This window comes from Megascapheus bottae, chromosome 12 (assembly GCF_031878675.1).
Source record: "Megascapheus bottae isolate mThoBot1 chromosome 12, mThoBot2.hap1, whole genome shotgun sequence".
Lineage (NCBI taxonomy): Eukaryota > Metazoa > Chordata > Mammalia > Rodentia > Geomyidae > Megascapheus > Megascapheus bottae.
In genome coordinates, this window is record NC_143520.1 from 48,631,557 (window position 1) to 48,655,985 (window position 24,429).

Sequence of the window (24,429 nt, forward strand, 5' to 3'; positions counted from 1 at the left end):
AGGGAGGTAAGGGAGGGAGAGGGAAAGGGAGAGAATGGGAGAATACTTTTCTTCTGGCTTTTCTGGTTTTTTTTCTTGTGGTGCCAAGGATCAAACCCAGAGTCTCAAATATCCTTGGCAAGTACTTTACTACTCAGCCACATCTCTTGCCCTCTTTCTAATTTTAAAAGTGCTTATTTGGAAAAATATGAAAAAAAAAACCCAAGGATAAAATATGAGGGACAGGGGCATTGTGGGGGAGCATGTGTGAGTTGCTGTATTGGGATGTTAACAGGGGGCCTTGCAATTGATAGGCAGATACTCTTACCACTCAGGCCACACCTCTAGTCAGAAGAAAAAATTTCAAACCCCTGTCAAGCTTTAGTTTTTTTAATTGTAAGTTTGCCATAAATACTGAAAAGAAACATTCCACTTTTGTTCCTGCCCTCATTCATTCACTTTGGTTTTTCCTTTGTGAAATATTTCACCGTGACTGTCAAAAAGCACTAAAGAAAAAGTTTCAAGAACTAAAGTTTTAAAATTCTGTAATTTGCCTAACTATTGAAATTTTTGTCCCTTGTTTACAGCATTGGTTGGATGGTACAAAAAGCATCAAAAAGCAAGTCAAAAGTAAGTGTTGAAGTACTTGTTGGGGTAAAAAAGGAAATTAATGTATTAGAAACTAATACAAGATAAGTGGAGATCTTAAAAGGCATGTTTCAGATTTTTTTTTTTTTTTTTTTTTTTTTTTTTTGCCAGTCTGGGGCTTTGCACTCAGACGTGGGCACTGTCCTTGGGCTTTCTCAAGGCTAGAGCTCTACCCTTTGAGCCATAGCACCACTTCTGGCTTTTTCTATGTATGTGGTACCAAGGAATTGAACCCAGGACTTTGTGCATGCTCTACCACTAGACTAGATTATACTTCCAGCTCTCAAATGAGTATTTTATCATCTCTAATTCTCCCCACCACCACTTTCCTTTTAGGTTGAGTCTTACTATGTAGTTCAGACTGGCCTCAGATATGAATCTTGATTCGTAAGCCTTATAATTTAAAAGTTCACAGGGTAAAAGTATTTAGTTGGCAAATAAAATGCATAACTTATTTAGAAATTACTTGTGTTGAAAGGGTTTTTTGTTGTTGTTTGGTTTTGTTTTGTTTTTGTGGGTCATAGGGCTTGAACTCAGCCTGGGTGCTGTCCCTGAGCTCTTCTCAAGGCTACCACCCTACCCCTGGGCCTGGGCATTGCCCTGACCTCTTCTGCTCCAGACTTCCGCCCTACCCTTGAGCCAAGCCCCACTTACTGTTTTCTAGAGGTTAATTGGAGATAAGAATCTCAGGTCCTTTTGTGCCCAGGCTGGCTTTGAACCTAGATGGTCAGATCTCAGCTAGGATTACAGGCTTGAACCACCTTGCCCAGCTGTGTTGTAAGTTTTTAACTGGAAAATATTTTGAGACTTTTAAATCTGTAATTATTTTTAATTAAGAATAGTAAAAGGAAACAATTCACATAAAAATGTCAGTAAAGGGCTGGGGGTGTTGCTCAAGTGATAGATTTCCTTCCTCGTAGTAGTCAGGGCAAACACCTATGTCCAATCCATAGTTTCCCTTGTCCTTTGTCATATTTCAGGACAACTCACCTCTTGCCTATAAAATCATGGGGTAGGACTGCTGAGAATGTAGAGGGTAGCATACTCACTCAAGTGTGTTTGAAAGTGTGTGGGATGCTTTGCCTTGAGAGATTATTATTGCAGACATTCTTCAGAGCTCTGAAGAAATATAGCTCAGCATGTTTTTAGAGCTGTTCAATTGCATAGTTAAGATTTATTTATTTTTCTTGTCTTGTACTATATTAGGATTAATTTAGAGCTGTCTGTTCTGAAATGACAGATTGAATGGGGCTTGAACTCTGGGCCTGGGTGCTACCCCTGAGCTCTTTGGCTCAAGGCTCTGTAACACTTGAGCCACAGTGCTACTTCCTGAATGAGTCTTATGTTTAAAAACTTTGGTCTTTTTGTGTACAATTTAAACTGATAATTTGCTCTGAAATAGTACAATAACCGACTGTCTTCTGACCCACTTAGGTAATTTTTTAACAGATTTACTGACCAAGAAATTATTTTAAATAATTAAAGACTAAAGCCTTTTTTTCTTTTTAATGGCAGTTGGTTCACCTTATTGTCTGCATCTTCGTGTTAAGTTTTATTCCTCAGAACCGAATAATCTTCGTGAAGAATTAACTCGGTAAGGCTATTATCAAGAGTTGTATGTGGGTAATTTGGTAGTTTGGAGAATTGTCTTTAGAATTATTTCCCACTTATAGGCAACTAATTCAGTAGATTTCTTGTTCCTGGTAATAATGCCTATTCTAGAATAGTATTTTAAAATTGTATAGGTGTGTTCTGTTCATTGGTTTTTGAATTGAAATTGTTCCCTTAGAATTATCCTAAAATGACTTCAGAGTTCTTTTTGTATATATTGTTTTCTTCGTGGGGTTTGAACCCTGGTCCTGGGCATTGTCCCTGAGCTCTTCAGCTCAAGACTACTGTCCTACCTCTTGAGTCATAGCACCACTTCTGGTTTTCTGGTGGTTAATTGGAGATAAGAGTCTCACAGACTTCAATGCCCAGGTGGCTTTGAACCACGCCTCCTGAGTAGCTAGGATTACAGGAGTGAGCCACTGCATCTGGCTTATATATATTGTTTTCAACTCATAGATTTTAAACAGGATTTAATATAATGTAAGTATTATTTACACTCAAATCTATCTTTGGCCAATGGGAGTTCATTTAAGTTGGCCCCTACTTTTCTTTATTCCTTACAATAATATTGATTGATTAAGGGCCATGAGTTTGGCCTAGTGGTAGAGTGCTTGCCTAGCATGCACAAAGACCCGGGTTCAATTCCTCAGCACCACATACATAGAAAAAAGCCGGAAGTGGTGCTGAGGCTCAAGTGGTAGAGCTCTAGCCTTGAGAAAGTCCAAGGACAGTGCTCAGGCCCTGAGCTCAAGCCCAAGACTGGCCAAAAAAAAAAAAAAAATTAAAAAATATATATATAGATTAAAATTTTATATTATGTTTTAGATAAGTAGCTTGTAATAAATTTTAGATTATATGCATTTATTTTTGTTTTGCTTCCTTGATACTCATTAATTTTTTGTTGTATATGCAAAACTCCATGCACACAGAATCTTCACTAAGTGAAAAAGTTGCGTTATCCATGGGGTTAGGTGTTACCTAGAATTATACCCAAAATGTATCTCTTCACATATGAGATAAAGATATTCTCAAAGTTAAACTAGATCACAGAGCCCATTCTCTTAATATTCTTTAAACATTTTCTTCTAAGTTTTGCTGTATTCTACTCTGTGGCTTGTTGTTTTGTGATTATGATTCTACCCCTCTGATGCATGGTTCATTTTTTTTCTATATTTTTCCTACTTGTAGATAAAATAATGGCTATACCTTATTGTGGGTAAAATTCTATAATCAAGGAAGATTTTTCTGTTTTTTTTTTTTTGCAGTAGATTGTTCCATAAAGTTAATTTGTGTCTTTAATTTTTTAGGTATTTATTTGTTCTTCAGTTAAAACAAGATATTCTCAGTGGAAAGTGAGTATTGTATGTATTATTTAGCACATTGCCTTAGGTAGTTGGAAAATGATTTTGAAAGTTTATAGTTACAAAAAATGAACGGTCAATGTGACATTTTCTCATTTATTATAAAATTATGATTTTTGAAACTGACTTAATAATTTGTATTTTGATCCCAGATTAGAGTGTCCCTTTGAAACCGCAGTGCAATTGGCAGCTTATAATCTTCAAGGTAAGCAAATCTTGCACTGATTGTTAAGAACAAAGCATAATACTTTTGTGTGTGTTTCTAGTTAAAGAATTTCAGAAGATTCATGATGTACAAGAAGAAAAACAACAGTTTTTTTTTCTGTACACTTGTTTGAGTGTCCTTTTGTCTGTTTTAGAACATTGTCTTCTTTTTCTTCCCTTTGAATTTTTTGTCCCCTTTCTGTCTCTAATGTTTTCAAATAAATGTTATAGTGTACCTAATAATTTAGTAAATTATTATCTTTAGTTTTCTGCTAAAAATAGTGATATCTGTGTAAATTATTTGTTGTCACATCATGTGTTTTGCTTTCTTTATTCTTTAAAAAATGAGTCAGTGAGGGGCCAAGTGTTTGGCCTAGTGGTTAAAGTGCTTGCCTAGCATGCACAAAGACCCGGGTTCGATTCCTTGGTACCACATGTATAGAAAAAGCCGGAAGTGGTGCTGAGGCTCAAGTGGTAGAGCTCTAGCCTTGAGAAAGCCCAAGGACAGTGCTCAGGCCCTGAGCTCAAGCCCAGGACTAGCAGAAAAAATAAAAAATAAAAAATGAGTCAATGAAAAAATTCCTTGTGGAAGATTTGAAAGTACCAGATGATCATTTTATAATGTTTCCTAGTAAGTGAGATTAGGTAGTATACCTTGGTATATTGATTAAATACTGATAAATTTACAAATTTTCTTTTAAAATGTGGCATAAAGAAAAGCTAATTTCATTTCATAAAATGAAAGAAAATATTTTACTGGGATTATCAGACTACACAGTATAATCCTTGAGATTTTTATCTTCAGTTAATCAGCAAAATTCTGGATTAGAATGTGGCTCAAGTAAAGTGAGGCTGTGGCTCAAAGGGTAGGGTGGTAGCCTTGAGCCGAAGAGCTCAGGGACCTCACCAGGCTCAGAGTTCAAGTCCCAGGACCCACACACACACACAAAAGAACAGTGATGAATGTGGCTCAAGTAGTAGAATACCAGCTGTAAGCAAGAAAAGTCCAGCACAGCAGACTGAATTCAAGCCTCGTACTAGCACAAAAAAGGAAAAAAAAATTGTATGATTTATACATTTTTATGCTTGTAATAAGAGTTTAACTCATAGTAGTTCTTGGTGTCCAGTGTAGACTTGAAACTCAGTAATGAATTATTATCATCATATGTCCCAAGCAGTTATCAATGTAGTTTTTTTCCTCCTCAACTGAGTTTTTTCTGTTAATATGAGAATATCTTTAAGTTTATTACAAGTAAAATATTCCTTTAGAAGAAAAAAAATTCCCCAAAACACAGAAAATTTCATACATTGCTTTCCCTTTTCCCCCAAGCCCAGCTCAGAGATTAGTGCAGATAAATATGTAGATATTTATGTATCATTTTTTTTTAACCAGTCCTGGGACTTGAACTCAGGGCCTGGGCACTGTCCTTGGGCTTTCTCAAGACTAGAACTCTACCACTTGAGCCACAGCACTGCTTCCATCCTTTTTCTGTGTATGTGGTACCAAGGAATCGAACCCCGGTCTTTGTGCATGCTAGGCAAGCATTTTACCACTGGACCAAAGTCCTGGCCCCCTTAGCTACTTCTTTAAGAGTAATACTTTTATATTCCAAGAAGACACTGTATCTTAAAATGTTAGATGGTATAGTATTCTATGTATATCATAATTAATTTTGCTATTTTTTATTTTTTGAGTTAGATTTTATTCTCTATAGAAGTCTAGGAATTTATTTTCATAGCCTAATCATTAAGAATAAAAAGAGGGGATTGGGTATGCAGCCTAGTGGTAGAGTGCTTGCCTAGCATGCGCAAAGACCAGGGTTTGATTCTTTGGTGCCACATACACAGAAAAAGCCAGAAGTGGTGCTGTGGCTTAAGTGATAGAGCTCTGCCTTGAGAAAACTCAAGCCTGAGTTCAAGCCCCAGGACTGGACAAAAACAAAACAAAACAAAAAAACATAAAAAAATAAGTAAATAAAAAGAAAAATATCATTAAAAATATGGATGCTTATGCCCCAAATCCTTGCTACTTAGAAGACGAGCTCTAAGGATTGCTGTTCAAGGCCAATCTGAGCAGGAAAGTTTATGAGGCTGTTCTTTCCATTAATCATCAGAAAGCTAGAAGTAGATCTGTGGCTTGAGTAGTAGGGTTATTCTTGCCAAAAAAGCTCCCAGGAATGACATTAAAAAAAAAAAGTATACCAACAATGAGCAATACATATACATGTATATATTTATAAGTCATGGGAAAATGGTTTCGACATTATTAGTTTTTCCACACATTAAGACTAATCTTAATTTTTATTTGCAAAATGGGTTGGATTTTGTTTGTTTGTTTTGTCAGTTGTGGAGCTTGAACTCAGGGCATTGGCACTGTCTCTGAGTTTTTCTGCTCAAGGCTAGCACTCTACTTTAAGCCACAGCTCCATTTCTGGGTCTCATGGGACTCTTCTGCCCTGGCTGGCTTCAAACTACAATCCTCACTTCTCAGCTTCCCGAGTAACTAGGATTACAAGTGTGATCTACCAGCACCTGGCTTTATAAAATGGGTTTGGAAGAAAGATTTTCTTGGTGGTAATACAATGACCTTGTGAAATTTGTGTTTGTAGCTGAACTTGGTGATTATGATCTTGCTGAACATAGTCCTGAACTTGTCTCTGAGTTCAGATTTGTGCCCACTCAGACTGAAGAGATGGAACTGGCTATTTTTGAAAAATGGAAAGAATTCAGGTACTTGTTTGGTCAGTTTTTTTTTCTGTTTCTATCTTTAATACAAATGAATTTTGTACTTATTTGACAATTGTTTAATAATTACCAGTTATTAACAGTTTTATGCTTCTTAATTTAACAATTATTTTAAATTTCAGAGGACAGACCCCAGCACAAGCTGAAACCAATTATCTGAATAAAGCCAAATGGCTTGAGATGTATGGAGTTGATATGCATGTGGTTAAGGTAAGCACTCGGTCATGGGAGATCTATATCTCTCTATCTATCTATCTATCTATCTATCTATCTATCTATCTATCTATCTATCTGTCTATATCTATATCTATCTATATCTATCTATATCTATCTATATCTATCTATATATCTATCTATACTTTTTTTTTTTTTTTAGCATTTTTTTTTTTTTTTTTTTTTTTTTTTTTGCCAGTCGTGGGCTTGAGCTCAGGGCCTGAGCACTGTCCTTGGACTTTCTCAAGGCTAGAGGTCTACCACTTGAGCCTCAGCACCACTTCCGGCTTTTTTCTATGTATGTGGTACCGAGGAATCGAACCCGGGTCTTCATGCATGCTAGGCAAGCACTTTAACCACTAGGCCAAACTCCTGGCCCTATCTATACTTTTTGGAAGTTGGTCATGGGGCTTGAATTCAGGGTCTGGGCTGTGTCCCTGAGCTCTTTTGCTCAAGGCTAGTGCTCTACCACTTTGACCCACAGCTCCACAGCAGAAGCTGTGGTTCTCAGATCTCAGCCTCCTGAGTAGTTAGGATTACAGACATGACCCACCAGTGCTCAGTTGTCATCAATCCTTTTATAGAAGTTGCTTCCTTTGCAACTTAGGGTGACAGCTTTGTAGTATGCAAGGGGCAAAACACATGGAGTTTTCTTAGATTCTCACTGGATACTTTGGCTATGTGGTACTTAAAAAACTGGAGATTTAATATTAAAAGACTAGAATTTTAGATTCATAGAAATAAAAATTCCTAGAATATGTAGGGTGTCAAATATTATTATAGCCTTTAAAGCACTTTTTGTTCTTATTACCTCCTTTTATCTTTTTGTTTTTGTTTTTAAGATAGGGTACCTCTATATAGCTTTTAAACTTGGGATCCTCTAGGAGAGGCACTAGTGGTTCATGCCCATAATTCTAGCTACTCAGGAGGATGAGATCTCTGATTGAGGTTCGAAGCCAGCCTGGGCAGGAAAGTCCGTGAGATTCATATCTCCAATTGACCACCAAAAAAACCAGAAGTGGCATTGTGGCTCAAAGTTGTAGGGCACTAGCTGTGAGCGAAAAAGGCTCAGAGACAGTCAGTACCCAGGTCCTGAGTTCAAGCCTCACAACTAACAATAAAACAAAAAACATAACTAGTGGTATCTGAGTAGATTTCATTGTTCACTGACATGCAGATATTCTCAATTTATTGTGCAGAAAATTACTGGTTACAAAATGAGTTCTATATGATTTTATTTTCTGTAAAAGAAAAATATGTGTGTGTGTGTGTGTGTGTGTGTGTGTGTGTGTGTGTGTGTGTTTAACCTAGAAGCACAAGTAGCAGAATCTTTCCAGAGGTGACCTGGGAGAGGTAGATTTGGAATAATGGACTGCATTTTAAATTTATTTCATTCAACTGTATTTTCAATTAAGTTTTCTAAATAAGTATACTTTAATAAACAGAATTATGGAGTACTAGACATTCAAAAACAAAATGGGGATCTTCTTGCCTTAACCCCCTGAGTGCTATGATTACAGTCATTGCCATACCAGGCCCAACTCTTCTGTTCCTTCATGTTATCTTTATCATGTAAACTCAGTACTCAGTAAGCTCAGTTTAAAATAGTTCAGGAATCAATGGTGAAAATTTATATATTGAGGAAATAATCTGAAAAGAGCTTTTGTTGAACCAGGAGTATAAGTACCCTTTTGCAGTGAATATATATCTGGCAGCAACCAGACTCTCCTTTTATCTATAGCTTTGCTTTCAGTGGTCAGCCAGTGCCCAAAAATATTAAATGGAAACTCCAGAAATAAAAAAGTATTTTGAGAGAGACCACATTAATACAATTTTTAATGCTATATTGTTAGAATTATTCTGTTTTATTAGGTATTGTTAAATTTACTGTACCTAATTTATAAATTTCATCATAATTATATATATTGAGGGAAAAAGTATAGGTTTTGGTATTATCCACAATTTCAGGTATTCACTGGTATTTGGGAATAATAGAGGACTATTTCATATTGTGTCAGTGATACAGTGCATAAAATTTCAAAAGAATGTCATTTTGGATGCTCTGATCAAAGCACCTTAATTGTTAACATTAGTTTGAATATATACTTAAGATAACTTAGTATGTAAATAAAATTAAACAGTGGAATGACAATGTGAAACCTTTTCATGCAAATAAAGCATGCACTTTTTTCTCTTATTAGGCTAGAGATGGAAATGACTATAGTTTGGGACTTACCCCAACAGGAGTTCTCGTTTTTGAAGGAGAGACCAAAATCGGCTTATTTTTTTGGTAAGCAGAGTTAATGTCAGAAGTAGTGTTGTTTTATTATTAGTGAATAAATACTTTTATTTAATAGTTTGTTTGTTTGTCATGGGGCTTGAACTCTGGGCCTGAGTGCTGTCCCTGAGCTTTTCAGCTCAAGGCTACCACTATTTGAGCATCACTTCTGGTTTTCTGGTGGTTAATTGGAGATAAGAGTCTTACAGTCTTAATGCCTGAACTGGCTTTGAACTGTCTTCCTGGAACATAAAAATATTATGCTTAAATAAGAAATAAGGAAGGAAAGAAAAAGGAGAAGAGAGGCAGAAAAAACGAAAACAAATAATAATGGGGCCAGGAGTTTGGCCTAATAGTAAAGTGCTTGCCTAGAGCCATGTTCGATTCCTCGGCACAACATACATAGAAAAAGCCAGAAGTCGTGCTGTGGCTCAAGTGGTAAAGTGCTAGTCTTGAGAAAGCTCAAGGACAGTGCTTAGGCCCTGAGTTCAAGCTACAGGATTGGCAAAAAAAAAATAAATGAATAAAAGAAAATCCTTATGTTTTACCTCATTCAGATCCTGTGTTTAACAGTGAAACAAGTATTCACTGAAGAATCTCTTAGATCACAATTAAGGGTCTGTAAAATACATAGATTTCTTTTTTCCCTTTAATATTTGTCTTATCTGATGTTTGTGTAGTGTCAGTTTTATCAGAGTTATTTCTGAAATATTTTTCTGTTGGCTTTTCTTTTTAAATTGGAGTCCTATTTTGTTTTGATGGTACTGGGATTTGAACTCAGAGCCTCAAGCTTCCTAAGCAGATCTGAGCCATGCCTCTACCCTTAATTTTTGCTGGTTAGTTTTGCTGTCTGGTTTCCTGTTCAGCATGTGCTTGAGCATAATCTGTGTGGATTTTCTGGTAGCTAGAATGACAGCCATATGCCACTGCTGCATCTAACTCATTGTTGGAAAGGGGACTCGGGGACTAAGATGGTTTGGATCACTGGGCTCTGGTGCCTGTAATCCTAGCTATTCAGGATGCTGAGATCTGAGAATCAAAATTCAAAGCCAGCCTAGGCAAGGCAGTCTGTAAAACTCTTTATCTCCAGTTAACCACTAGAAAACCAGAAGAGGGGCTGTGGCTAAAGTGGTAGAACACTAGCTTTGAGCAAAAGAGCTCAGGGACAAGCTCAGGCCCCAACCCAAGTTCATGCTTCACAGTGGAGTAAAGAAAAAAAAAAGATGTTTGGAATTGTGGCAAGCCTGGACAAGAAAAATAGTCTACTTACCTTTCAAGTACCTTATTACAGGTATGAACCAGAACCTGGCCTAAACTAGTGAGTTATTTGGTAGATGGTTCAGGTTCTCTTTGCCTTCCTACCAATACTTAGTTTAAATGTTAATAGTGAACTACATATTTTTTGAAATAAATGCCATTTTTCCTAATTTGCCTGTTGATCTTATGTTATAGGCCCAAGATAACCAGATTGGATTTTAAAAAGAATAAATTAACACTGGTGGTTGTCGAAGATGATGATGAGGTAAAAAGTATAGTGCATTGCTTTTTTTTTTCCTTCTTCTTTTTTTTTTTTTTTTGTGGGTCATGGGGCTTGAACTCTGAGCCTGGGCGCTGTCCCTGAGCTCTTCAGTTTCAGCTCAAAGTTACTGCCCTATCCCTGGGCCTGGGTGTTGTCTCTGAGCTCTTCAGCTCAAGGCTACAACCCCACCTCTGTTTCTGGTGATTAATTTGATATAAGAGTCTCACTTTCTTTAGTGCCAAGGCTGGCTTTGAACCAGTTTGAATGGAGATCTTTAGATCTCAGCTTCCTGAGTAAGACAGCCTGAACCACCACCGCACCCAGCTGTAGTACATTTCTGAAGCAATGATTGAGTTGGAAAAAAATTATATCTTGGAAGTGCTGCTGTGGCTCAAGGTAGTAGAACACTTGCCTTGAGCAGAAAAGCTCAAGAATATTCTGTAGGTCCTGAATTCCTACAAATTGTCAAAAAAAAAAAACCCTCAGGTGCCTCACACTTGTAATACTAGCTATTCAGGAGACTGGGATCTAAGGATTAAGGTTCAAAGGCAGCCTGGGCACAAAAGAACCTGAGACTCTTATCTCCAATTAACCTCTAAAAAATAGTAAGTGGGGCTTGGCTCAAGGGAAGGGTGGTAGCTAGCCTTGAACTGAAGAATTCTGGGACAAAGTGCAAGCCCAGGGGGTACGGGCGGTAGCCTTGAGCTAAAGAGCTCAAGGACACGGCCAGGGTGAGTTCAAGCCCCATGACCCACCAAAAAGATTTTTAAAAAAACCGTAGAAAATTATATCTATTAGGAGGAAAATACTTTTTGATAACCATAGAACAGAAATTTAGCATTAACAGTCAAAATAACTCCCTAATTCATATCTCATCATCTTAAAAATATGGTTCAGCCATTAAATGTAAAGGTAATATACAAATTTATTGGATCTTCATTCATAGTATATCCAAGTTATACAAAAAGTTACAGTTGGGGCCTAGTAGTAGTAGAGTGCTAGCCTAGCATGCACAAAGCCCTGGGTTCGATTCCCCAGTACCACATACAGAATAAAACTGGAAGTAGCGATGTAGCTTAGGTGGCAGAGCACTGGCCTTGAGCAGAAAGTGTCCAAGCACAGTGCCCAGGTCTTGAATTCAAGCCCCAGAACTTTCCAAAAAAAAATTACATTTAAGTAATTTTTATCCCTTTAGTGCTTTATCAAAAATATTTTTTATTTATTAATTTATTTTTTTGCCAGTTCTGGCTTGAAATCAGAGCCTGAGCACTATACTTGGGCTTTCTCAAGCTAGAGTTCTCCCATTTGAGTCACAGCACCATTTCTGGCTTTTTCTATGTATGTGGTACTGAGGACTCAAACCTGGATTTTTGTGCATGGTAGGCAAGCACTCTACCACTAGGCCAAACTCCCTGCCCCTCCATTAATCTTTTTGTCCTTAAAAAAAAAATGACCTTTTCACATCTTTGAAAAATTTGTCTGACTTCATAATAGCTGGTTCATGAAAATGATGTCAGTAGGGAACCATTTTGATATTGTTGTCATTGCCTGAATATATGGGAACTTCTCATTGCAGATTGTTGTAGCAATATTTACTGTTAGTACTTCAAGTGTTAATCGTATTTACACTGTAAAATGTGATTTAAAAAGATGACAGCTGGGGGCTAGGAGTGTGGCCTAGTGGTAGAGTGTTTGCCTAGCATGCACAAAGACCTGGGTTCAATTCTTCAAAACCACATACATAGAAAACGCTGGAAGTGATGCTGTGGCTCAAGTGGTAGAGTTCTAGCCTTGAGAAAAAACCCAAGGACTGTGCTCAGACTCTGAGTTCAAGCCCACAACTGGCAAAAAAAAAAAAAAAAAAAAAGATGACAGCTGGACTCTGGTGGGTCACACCTGTACTGCTAGGATCCTGCTGCTTAGGAAGCTGAGATCTAAGGATTGCAGTTCAAACCCAGCCAGGGCAGGAAACTCTGTGAGACTCTTAGCTTTAATTGACCACCAGCAAACTGGACATGACCCTGTGGTTTAAAGTGGCAGAGCATTAGCCTTGAGCAAAAGAGCTCAAAGACAACACCCAGGCCCTGAGTTCCAGCCCCTCTCACCCCATGACTGACCAAAAAAAGAGACAGTTTTAGCACTGAAATGAAAAGTTACTCTGAATACCGAAAAGACATTTCAATTTACTGTGTAGAGTATATTTGTCATTCATGAAGAAAAAAATTAATTGGAGAATGACCTCAGTTTGGTGGTCTCAGAAAGCAATCTGGGTGCTTGATTATTTGCTTCTTCATATTGTTAGGGTTGTATTTGCATTAGGAAATGAGATCTCTTTGATTTAGTGACTGCCTCTTTATATACTCTTTTCTTTTTCAGGGCAAAGAGCAGGAACACACATTTGTTTTTAGACTGGATCATCCCAAAGCATGCAAGCATTTGTGGAAATGTGCTGTGGAGCATCATGCCTTTTTCCGCCTCCGAGGACCTGTCCAAAAGAGCTCTCATCGCTCTGGATTTATTAGACTAGGATCACGGTTCAGATATAGGTTAATTTTAAAACTGTTTTCAATATCTTCCCCTCCTTGTTGCATACAGGTTACAGTATAAATGTTTCAGGGACTTTGTTTCAGATGTGGAAAGTAAGGCCCAGGAAGATAAAATGCTTGGGGCCAGGCGTTTGGTCTAGTGGTAGAGTGCTTGCTTGCCTAGCATGCACGATGACCCAGGTTTGATTCCTCCGTACCATAGACATAGAAAAAAGCCAGAAGTGGTGCTGTGGTTCAAGTGGTAGAGCTCTAGCTTGAGAAGCCCAAGGACAGTGTGCAAGCCCTGAGGTCAAGCCCCAAGACTGGCAAAAAAAAAAAAGAAAAAGAAAAGGAAAATGCTTTGTCATTGGCCAAAAGAAAAAGAAAACAGGGATTGGGAATGTGGTAAAGTGCTTGCTTCACATGCATGAAGCCCTGGGTTTGATTCCTCAGTACCACAAAATCATAAAAGGCCAGAAGTGGCACTGTGGCTCACTCAAATCATAGAGTGCTATCCTTGAGCAAAAGTAGTATAGGGACAGTGCCTGGGCCCTGAGTTTAAGCCCAGGACTGGCAAAAAAAAAAAAAAAAGGAAAGAAAGAAAAAATGGTATTACTGTAATGTCTTTACAAGATGGAAAAATCTTAGTGTTACTGATTTTTAGAGTCACTCTTAAAATCTACTTAATTTAGTAACCAGAGTTATTGACAGTTACCTGGCAAGTAGTTCAGTGGGTTCTCTTAAGAGCTAAGTACCATGTAGAAAAAAAAGGGCGTATCTTGCACTGAATCTGAATATTTGTGGTCTTTTTTTCTTAGCCTGATATCCTGTTATTCTTGCCATGTGTTAAAAATGTTTTGTTTATATTGTGTCACAGTAGATTATTATTCGTTTTAAGATTTCAGCATACCATGTGAATCAGTTAAAGAAAGAATGGTTAATATCATTGATACGGCAAGTCAGCCATGGGGCATTCATGTAAGAGCTTCCATTTTAAAATTAGGAGGCCCTTCTCTTCTCTTCTCTTCTCTTCTCTTCTCTTCTCTTCTCTTCTCTTCTCTTCTCTTCTCTTCTCTTCTCTTCTCTTCTCCTCCCTCCCTCCCTCCCTCCCTCCCTCCCTCCCTCCCTCCCTCCCTCCCTCCCTCCCTCCCTCCTTCCCTCCCTCCTTCCCCTTTCTTTTCTTTTCTTTTTTCTTTCTTTCTTTTTGGCCAGTCCTGGGCTTGAGTTCAGAGTCTGAGCACTGAAAAAGTCCTTGGACTTTCTCAAGGCTAGAGCTTTACCACTTGAGCCTCAGCACCACTTCCGGTGCTGAGGAATTGAACCCGAGTCTTCGTGCATGCTAGGCAAGCACTCGACCACTAGGCCAAACTCCTGCCCCCAAATTTTCTTTACAAAGTTTAAATGGAAAAACAAGCAAGAGAATGGTTTCCAAAATTGTTTTCTGAAAGACTGGGTATATTGACTCCACCTGTAATCTAAGCTACTAAGGAAGCTGAAATCAAAAGGATTATATAATTCCAAACCAGCCTGGCTGTAGAATTCATAATCCTCATCTCAACCAATCAAAAGCTGATCTTGACAGTGAATGCTGGTTATTCTAGCTATCTAGGAAGCTTAATAGTGGATTGTAGTTTCAAGTTGGTCTAGACAAAATAACAAGACTCAATTCAGAAAATAACAAAGTAAAAATGATTGGGAGGAGTCAGGAGCATAGCCTAGTGGTAGAGTGCTTGTCTAGTGTGCACGAAGCCCTGGGTTCCATTCCCTGGTACCACATACACAGAAAAAGGTGAAGTGGCGCTGTGGTTCAAGTGGCAGAGCGCTAGCCTTGAGCAAAAAATGTATCTAAGGACAGTGTCAAGGCCCTCAATTCAAGCCCCAGGACTGGCAAAAAAAAAAAAAAATTAGGAATGTGTGGTTAAAGTGGTAGAGGCCCTGAGTTCAGACATCAGTACCACCAACAAAACCCCCCAGAAAATTCTGGAAAGTTATTCTGATAAGCATAATCAGATTTATTAAGAGTAACTGGAAGTTTTATGCTCTGCAGTGAGGCATTTTGATACAGAGTTCCATAGGAACATAGACATTTTAAAATTACTAAACTTAGTATGTTTGTAGGTGATAGGCATCTTAAGGGGAAAAAGAACCCCTTCGTTTGTTACATATTTCACTAAAGCCTAAAGAGTGTAAGAATGATATGTTGAAAAGTTGCATTGATATTATTAGTAGTACCTGTTAGTAGTATTTAGAATGAAATTCAATATGTTTCTTTGAAGGAGAGTCTTGACGCTCTGTTACTTATCTAAGACTAGCTACTATGTACCTCAGATTCTCTTATTCTTGTTGTGTCTCATTTATTTTAGTGGGAAAACTGAGTATCAGACCACAAAAACCAATAAAGCAAGAAGATCAACATCCTTTGAAAGAAGACCAAGCAAACGATATTCTAGACGAACTCTACAAATGAAAGGTCTGTTCTTCCTTGACAGTAAAATTTATTTTTAACAAATAAGTTAAATCTTAAGTTTGGTTATAAATCCGAGATTGTATTAAAATATAGATTGAGGGCCGGGAGTTTGGCCTAGTGGTAGAGTGCTTGCCTAGCATGCACAACGACCCAGGTTCGATTCCTTGGCACCACATACATAGAAAAAAAAAAGCCGGAAGTGGTGCTGAGGCTCAAGTGGTAGAGCTCTAGCCTTGAGAAAGTCCAAGGACAGTGCTCAGGCCCTGAGCCCAAGCCCAGGACTGGCAAAAAAAAAAAAAAAAAAATACAATTGAACTTAGGGTACATCCTGTGTTAGGATAATCATCAGTTTTCCAAAAATGACCCCTGTGATCTGATGTTTGGCAGTGTTTAAAAATTTTTTATTGGGGGCTGGGAATGTGGCTTAGTGGTAGAGTGCTTATTTAGTATGTATGAAGCCCTGGGTTCACTTCTTCAGTATCCCCCAAGCAGAAAAGTCTGGAAGTGGTGCTGTGGCTCAAGTGGAAGTAGGCTAGCCTTGAGCAAAATAAGCCTAGAGACAGTGCCCAGGACCTGAGTTCAAGCCCCAGGACTGACAAAACAAAACTATTGGGCTGAGGGGGGGAGGGATATGGGCACCAAGACATGTGAAAGGGTATCAATGTATGGGAATTAATGCACCATCTATCTGGCAAATATCATGTAATCCTTCTATTAATTACAATAAAAAATATATGAAAAAAATAAAAAAACTATTGGGCTGAGCCTTGGTGGCTCATGCCTGAGCCTTGGTGGCTACTCAGGGGCTGAGGGACAAGGTTCCAAGTCAGCCCAGACAGAAAGTCCATAAAACTTATCTCCAATTACTACAAAAAGAAAAAGGCTGGAAATGGCACTGTGGCTCAAGTTGAGCAAAAAGGATCAGAGACAATGCTTAGGCTCAGAGTTCAATCCTCAGGACTGACCAAAAAAAATTGAGCATTGTGATTATATTTGTCTACCATTCTGTCATTTGTCTACTTTCCTTCCTCTTATCCACCATTGCATAATTTTATTTTTAAGTAGTGTACAAAAGGATTTTAATTCCAGAAGTTAGATTATCAGTACAATGTATGTTGATCAATGTCACCTCTTCCATTATTTCTCCATTATATTTTTTAGTGATTTGTAGTTACAATTTTTGATATGGCTATCCTATATTTTTTCTGTTCCATTGACAGTGATTTAAAGTCAGTCAGCAAACTACAGGAACCTTAGAGACAGTTCTGACTTTTTTGGTTTAGGGTATTTTTAGGTAATGGAACTGGAATTTAAACTCAGAGTCTTTCTTGCTAGGTTAGTAATCTTAAGCCATACCCTCAGCTGTTTTTTTCCTTTAGAGTAGTTTTTAAAATTTTTTTTTTCCAGTTTGATTTGTCAATTGGCACTTTACCACTTCAGCCCTATTTCTTTAGTTTTATTTTTCAGATAAGTCCTAGTGTTTTTGCCCAGACCTACTGGTTCTACCTTTTTTGCTTCTCAAGTAGCTGGGGTTATAGATGTGCTTCACCCCCACTTGGCCTCAGTCGTTCTATTTTTAAAAAGACATTTTAACCAGGTGCGGTGGCTCACACCTGTAATCCTAGTTACTCAGGAGGCTGAGATCTGAGCATCGAGGTTCAAAGCCAGCCCAGGCACTACGAAGCCCATGAGACTCTTATCTCCAATTAATTACAAGAAAACTGGAAGTGGCCCTGTGGCTCAAGGGGTAGTAAGGTGGTAGGCAGCCTTGAACTGAAGAGCTCAGGAACAGCTCAGACCCAGAATTCAAGTCCCATGACCTACCCCCCAAAAAAAGATATTTCATACTTAGTTTATTTGGAAAATGGAAATAATTGTTATAGCTGAATTTACTGTTAGGAGCCCCAAAACATTTTTGTAAAATACAAGTTTTTAAATATATAGTTTGAAAACATGGTTTTTATCAATTAATCAAGACTTTTTTTAGTCAATAGTGAAACAATTTCTTTTTTAAGATGAGAGTAACAAATTTTTTTTTCTTCTGTTAGCAAGTACCACAAAACCCGAAGAACTAGGGTAAGTAATATTTTGCAACTTAGAAAAGTCTTGCAATTTATGTATATGTGTAATTTATGTTAATATATAAAAATTAAAAATTCTTTTTTAATTTAAAAATTAAAAATTCTTTAATGTATGTAATTTATGTAGATACAAAAAAGAATTTTTCAACAGTTTATATAGTTGCTTCCATTAATTAAAGATTATTAAGAAACTGTTAGTAACAATTTGTCATTGGGATACAGATGGGAACAAATAAACATAATATCAGATAAAATTGACATTAAGAAATGAGGTAATTTGAAGAAGTATAACATGGAATGGATATGCTATTCATAATGAAAATGTCATTTTCTATTGGCAGGTGATTGAGAATATAAAAGTGAATAAATCAGTTTAAAGCATAATTATTGATTTTCACATAAACAATTTTATTTGTAGGAATGTCTCATTTGATAGTGTTATATAATCCTTCCTTATATATTGTCGAATTTGGGCTGTTCATTTTGTGTGTTTCTAGTCGCAAAGATAATTGGGTATACAATTTTCTTTTTCTTTTTTTTTTTTTTTTGTTTTGTTTTGTTTTTTTGCCAGTCCTGGGCTTGAGCTCAGGGCCTGAGCACTGTCCTTGGACTTTCTCAAGGCTAGAGCTCTACCACTTGAGCCTCAGCACCATTTCTGGCTTTTTTTCTACGTATGTGGTACCGAGGAATCGAACCCGGGTCTTCATGCATGCTAGGCAAGCACTTTAACCACTAGGCCAAACTCCCAGCCTACAATTTTCTTATATCTTTGATTTTGGTGTCAGGGTGATCCTGGCTTTACAGTGTAAGTTACTAAATAGACTGTCCTTTTAATATTTTAAGAAGAGTTTGTAAAGAAATGCTATTAATTCTTCCTTAAATTTGATAGAATTTATGTTAAATCTGGCTGACCTGGGTTTTCTATTAAGTTTTAAAATTCTTTATTCAGCAGGGGGTAAGTGGCTCATTCCTGTAATCCTAGAGTTCAGGAGCAAAGATTGAGGATCACAGATCAAAGCCAGCCCAGGCAGGAACGTCAATGAGACTTATCTCTACTCTCTACTCCTGCCCCCAAAGAAGCCAGAAGAAAAGCTGTGGCTTGAGTGGTAGAACACTAGCTTTGAACACAAACGCTTAGGGGCAGCACCCAGGCCTTGAGTTCAAGTCTCAGGACCAGTATTAAAAAAAAAAATCTAGAAGCAAAAAAAATAACTAAAACAAAACCCAACTGTTTTGTTTGTTTACTTAATGGGTCATAGCTTTTTTTGGCTGAAAGGGAGGCTGGGACAGAATATTAGATAAAGCTTAAAGTAAAGAAAGCACCTAGTAAAGAATAGAAATGTAAACAAATTTTTAAGCAGTGACATGATGTTGAAAAATGAAGGCTTGTTTGTAAAAATAACAGGTGTTCCTCTAAGATGTCCTGAAATACATATTTTTTAAGCCAAAAAGTGAATATGAAAGTCTAGTATGTTTCTGAGAATTAATGTGTTACTGTCTCTTTGTTAGTGATGCCTTTGCCTCTGGAATAGAAAAGGGATACTTAAATGCTGATAGCTTTGGTTTTTTTTTTTTAGACCTCCATCCTTTTCACCTTTCCTTCTGTCCTCTTCTTCCTTTCTCTTTTCTTTTGTGATTTCTTTTCCAACTTTGCTTTCATCTTTTATGTGCCTGCATTTGGTGCTTCAGATGCCCCTTTGCTCTGTATTTACCTGTAAATAAAATCTTGTTTACCTTCTCTGTTCCAGAAAGTGATCAGATTCACTGGCTTATTGTAGCTCCCTTTGATTCTCTTTTGTGTATCTTTAATTATGTTTGAATAAGAATTTGGTTGAAGGGAACATGAATTCAGATGTTTGATTATCTGCCTCCAACCAGACAGAGGAATTTAAAAAAGATTCCCTCAAGCTCAGTTACTTACAGCATTTTCAGTCTTCCATGGAAGTCAGTTCCAACAAACTAGACAACTCTTAGTTTTTCCTGGGGATAAAGGGAAGTGATTTGTAATCCAGATGACAAAATCAAACCCCAAACATGGCAGAAATGGTGTTCACTACTGATTTTGTTACAAGACACTTAGTCTGAACATTTGACCTCTGTATCCTTACCTGTCAGTCCTGACTAATAAGCGGAGAGATTGGAGGAAGACACCAGAGTTCACAGAAAAGTTAGAGTTAGGCTTTTTAATGGTTCATCCTTTTTGTTGGGTGCTTCAGAAAACTAGCACAGCCTGTACCCTCTGGGAAAGCAATGACTAAGAAGTAGTAACCCAGGGATCCCAACAGTACATACATTACTGTGTGTATGTGTGTGTGTGTGTGTGTGTCTGTGTCTGTTTGTCTGTGTCTCTGTGTGTGTGTTTACTAGTTAATCTCTTTCAAATTTCAGCTTCCTTGTCTATAAAATGTGGTGGTAGGGGGTGGTTATGAAGACTAAATATGATATACATAAAGTATATTACATTCTGAGTATGTGTGTGTATTCCTTTATGGAAAATTGCAGAAAAAGGAAGGAATTTTACTCATCTCATAGTCTAAGGAGTAGATAGGGCCAAAATTTTAAACTCTGTGTTTAATATATGGCAAGAATTTGATAGATATCTGTTGTATAAATAGTTAAGTAACTCCCCTGGTGGAAGATATGACTTTTTCTCAACTGAGGAATACTCAAAGAGAAATCACACATATATTATCTAATGATAGTTCAATCATATGGTAATTCTTAAACCAGTATTTTTTTTCTTTCATATATTTTTATTGTAATTAATAGAAGGGTTACATGATATTTGCCAGATAGATGGTGCATTAATTCCCATACATTGATACCCTTTCACATGTCTTGTTCCCCATTTCCCTCCCCCCCACCCCTACCCCTCATCTTGTTTTCCCCCCTTCCCTATCCAATTTCAAATAACCAAATACAAATATATCCAATATATCAGATAACAAAGTAAGATACTGTAACAATATGAGATAACCAAGGGACAGCAAAAGAGATGAGAGATAACATAGTACCTTAGGAACAACAATCATTCATTATATGGCTTATATTTCTATATCCTAGAGATCCTTTCATTTAGTGTCCTACTATATGGCCTTTTGTATCAAGTAAACCAGTATTCTTTACTGACTGTATAATGATCATATGTAATGACACATGGCTTCTGCCTATAGGCACTTTAAAGTCTAGCACTTAAGAATTATACACAGCTGGGGGCCAGGAGCGTGGCCTAGTGGTAGAATGCTTGCCTAGCATGCATGCAGCCCTGGGTTTGATGCCTTGGTACCACATCCAAAGAAAGAGCTGGTAGTGGTGCTGTGGCTCAAGTGGTAGAGTGCTAGCCTTGAAGAAAGCTCAAGGACAATGGTTAGGTCCTGAGTCTAAGCCCTAGGACTGGCCAATAAATAAATAAACAAACAAATAAATAAATAAATTACACACAGATAAACTTATCATGGGGATATAGTGACTGATCATTTGGGGTAAGGCAGTTTTCCATGTCACCTCATTCTCATGTCCAAATCTCTTTACTCTCTGGCTACCACCAGTTTCTGATTATGTCTTTGTAGCTATGTTTGTTTACTTCTTAGGTAATAGAAACATTATGTAGACTGTGTCTGGGAAAAATGGACATGTGTACAAAGTTACCTGGATTTTAATCTCCTCTAGAACAAATGAATAGAGAATAAACAATGTTCACACTGTTCCCCCAATCCTATTACAAGAGGATATTTTGTAAGCCCTACCATTTCCTCAAACTCAGAATATTAAATATCTGAAGGCAGAAAAAACTTGGAAGCTGGACAGATATGAGTTCAATTCTTAGCTCCTTTTCTTTCTAGATGAATAATCCTAAACAAATTAACTTAAGCTTTGAGACTGTTTCTCTTAAGTAAAACAAAATAATAGAGATATATCAGAGACTTCATTCCTCATAATTAGTTATTCTTTTGCCATTGTAATGGATTTTGTCCAGAATGGCCATGTGCACAAATTCCACTGAAATACCTAGATATAAGTAGAAGTATACTTATAAATGTTGAGAGAGTATGTCAGACACAGAGAATATATATATCCAGAAGCACATATACATATATAGATAAATAAATATGAGTTAATTACAGTTGTTTTATTTCCATCTCCAAATCCTTTATTCAACCATCAGGGGAAGAGGAGAGGGTTGGAAACTTTATCTTCTACGAGTTAATTACAGTTTTTGCACGGTCTGTAAAAAGTGATATACCACTTACAGCTGAAAAATGTATGCTCTTTAGGCTCCATCTTGATGAGGTCGTTAGGTTTCATCTGGATGAGATAGATGGGAACACTCTTCTGTCTCTAATACGACGTAGTAGCTCTTTTATTGTTTTATTGCATTACATAAAGTAAGCCAGACCCAAACAAACATAGGTTGCATGGTTCCCCTCATTTGTATTAATTAGAATATGCCTGTAATCTACAAATAAATACCATGGATGTAAAAACCAAATTACCCTTGAACATGATAAATTAGACAGTACTCTAAACATTTAACCCAGTAAGGACAAAGGAGGATATTCTTAGGAAAGGACCACAAAGGCTCAGTAGCTATGTGTGTATGATTGGTAAAATGATATTTATCAAAATGAACTCCAAGGAATGGAAATGAGGTTTTTTGGTATTTTGCTTTTTGGTCTTTTGTTTTCTCCTTTGTCATTGTTTTTGTTTATGTACATTTGTGTATAAATTTACATAACTAACCTCTCTGTACATCACCTTTACAGTAAAAATAAGTAAATAAAGTCATTTAAAAATATGAAAAAGGGCTAGGAATGGTAGAGTGCTTAATGGTAGAGTGCTTCCCTAACATACATTAAGCCCTGGATTTGATTCCTCAGTACCACAAACACAGAAAAAGCAGGAAGTAGAGCTGTGGCTCAAGTGGTAAAACACTAGCCTTGAGTACAAAGAAACTCAGGGACAGCACCCATGCCCTGAATTCAAGCCCCATGACTGGCAATAAAAATAAAAACAAATAAGTAAGAGCTGGGGTGTGGGATGGGAGATAGCTTAAGAGGCATTTGATTTAATCCCCAAGCATTGGGAGGAGACAAAAGAACAGTTTATAGAAATGAGAGCTAGACAAAAGAACAGTTTGTAGAAATGAGAGAGAAAGACGATAACTCTCCTGAAGGTTTTTGAGCCCAGCTAACAGTGCTTGACAGACTTGGGCTGCGTTTGGTATGTGCCCCCCTCCTCCTTGACCCTTGGCAGTTCTGTACTCATGAATGGTTTTGCTCTAATGAACTATGAAAAAGAAAACTTTCAGAAAGGTTACAATTAACTTCACCTAGAAAGTTTATTGACTTTGTACTCTGCAGATTTGTAAAATCCCTACTTGAAAAGTAGATATTTAAATTGCCTCATGCCAGTTATATCCTTGTACTACTTTGTTTCCTAATTACTCCCTTTGAGCCTTAAACCAATATAAGGTATATTAAAAGAAGAGAGGAGAGGGGCTGAGAGTTTGGCCTAGTGGTAGAGTGCTTGCCTACCATACACCAAGACCCGGGTCGATTCCTTGGTACCACATACATAGAAAAAGCCAGAAGTGGTGCTTTGGCTCAAGCAATAGCTCTATCCTTGAGAAAACCCAAAGACAGTGCTCAGGCCTTGAGTTCAAGCCCCAGGACTGGCAAAAAAAAAAAAAAAAAAAAAAAAAAGGCAAGTGACATTTAAAAGGATACTTGACATTTTTCTTTTCTTTTTTTTCCTAAGCAAGAGGTGTTATCTAGTCTGGCCCAGAGCCTCTTGCTGACTTAGACCACATGCACATTCTACCACTTCAGGATACTAGTCCTTTTTTGGGGTGATGCAGTGGTTTGAACTGAGATCCTCATGCTTGCTAGACAGACAATAAATTTGAGCTACTTCTTCAGCTTCCCTTTTTGTTTTGTGACCTTCCCCATAGCTGGGATCACAAGTACATATATCTTATCTGGCTTATTGAAGTCCTGCTGAGTTTTTTCCGGGGCTAGCATCAAATCTCAACTCTTCCAGTGTGTGCCTCTCAAGATACTCTGATAACAGTTAAGAGGCACTGAGGCCTCCCCATTATAATAGCCTTAGTAGTATAGTCTTGGAGATAGATAATAGCTATAAGAAGTGGTAAAGAAAGTCAGTAGAGCATGATGAGGATATAAATTAGAGCAATTAGTTACTATACATGATCCTTTAAAAGGAGAGTTGGGAGTTGAGTCCTAGTGGCTCACACTTATAATCCTAGCTATTCTAAGGCTGATATCTGAGGATCAAGGTTCAAGCCAGCCCAGGTAGACAAACCTGAGAGAATTACCTCCAGTTAACCAGCAAAGAGCTGGAACTAGAGTCTTGGCTCAACTGTTAGAGCATCAGCCATGAAGAAAAAGGCAAAATGAGAACACAAGGCTTGGAGTTCAAGCTCTAATTCTTTCATATTCCTAAAAATGTAACCCTTTTTCTTCCTCCTCTTGATGTAATATCTCACCATTGAATTTTTTTTTTTTTCATTTCAGTCCTGGGGCATGAACTCAGGGCCCAGAGCCCTGTCCTTAGGCTTTTCCCTCAAGGCTAGCACTCTATTACTTGAGCCTCAGCACCACTTCCAGCTTTTTTCTGTGTATGTGGTACTGACAAATTGAACCCTGGTCTTCATGCATGCTAGGCAAACACTCTACCACTAGGCCAAACTCCCGGCCCATTTTCCCTCCCCTGACCTCCTCCCTCACCTTTGAATTTTTTTTCTCCCCACTTTTTTCCGCACCACTTATGTTTTTCTAG

General features: G+C 37.6%; 1 protein-coding gene across 6 annotated transcripts in view; it reads left to right on the top strand.

The window, feature by feature from the left end:
• Positions 1–24,429, top strand: part of Epb41l5 (erythrocyte membrane protein band 4.1 like 5) — a 120,881-nt gene that overhangs the window by 31,868 nt on the left and 64,584 nt on the right. For all 6 annotated transcript variants that reach the window (XM_090342958.1, XM_090342960.1, XM_090342961.1 and 3 more), the window contains exons 4-14: positions 567–609; positions 2,143–2,221; positions 3,546–3,590; positions 3,752–3,804; positions 6,413–6,533; positions 6,671–6,758; positions 8,963–9,051; positions 10,492–10,561; positions 12,935–13,104; positions 15,447–15,553; positions 17,599–17,626. In XM_090342958.1, coding sequence (XP_090199084.1) covers positions 567–609; positions 2,143–2,221; positions 3,546–3,590; positions 3,752–3,804; positions 6,413–6,533; positions 6,671–6,758; positions 8,963–9,051; positions 10,492–10,561; positions 12,935–13,104; positions 15,447–15,553; positions 17,599–17,626 — 893 coding nt within the window. The remainder of the gene's footprint in view (positions 1–566; positions 610–2,142; positions 2,222–3,545; positions 3,591–3,751; positions 3,805–6,412; positions 6,534–6,670; positions 6,759–8,962; positions 9,052–10,491; positions 10,562–12,934; positions 13,105–15,446; positions 15,554–17,598; positions 17,627–24,429) is intronic.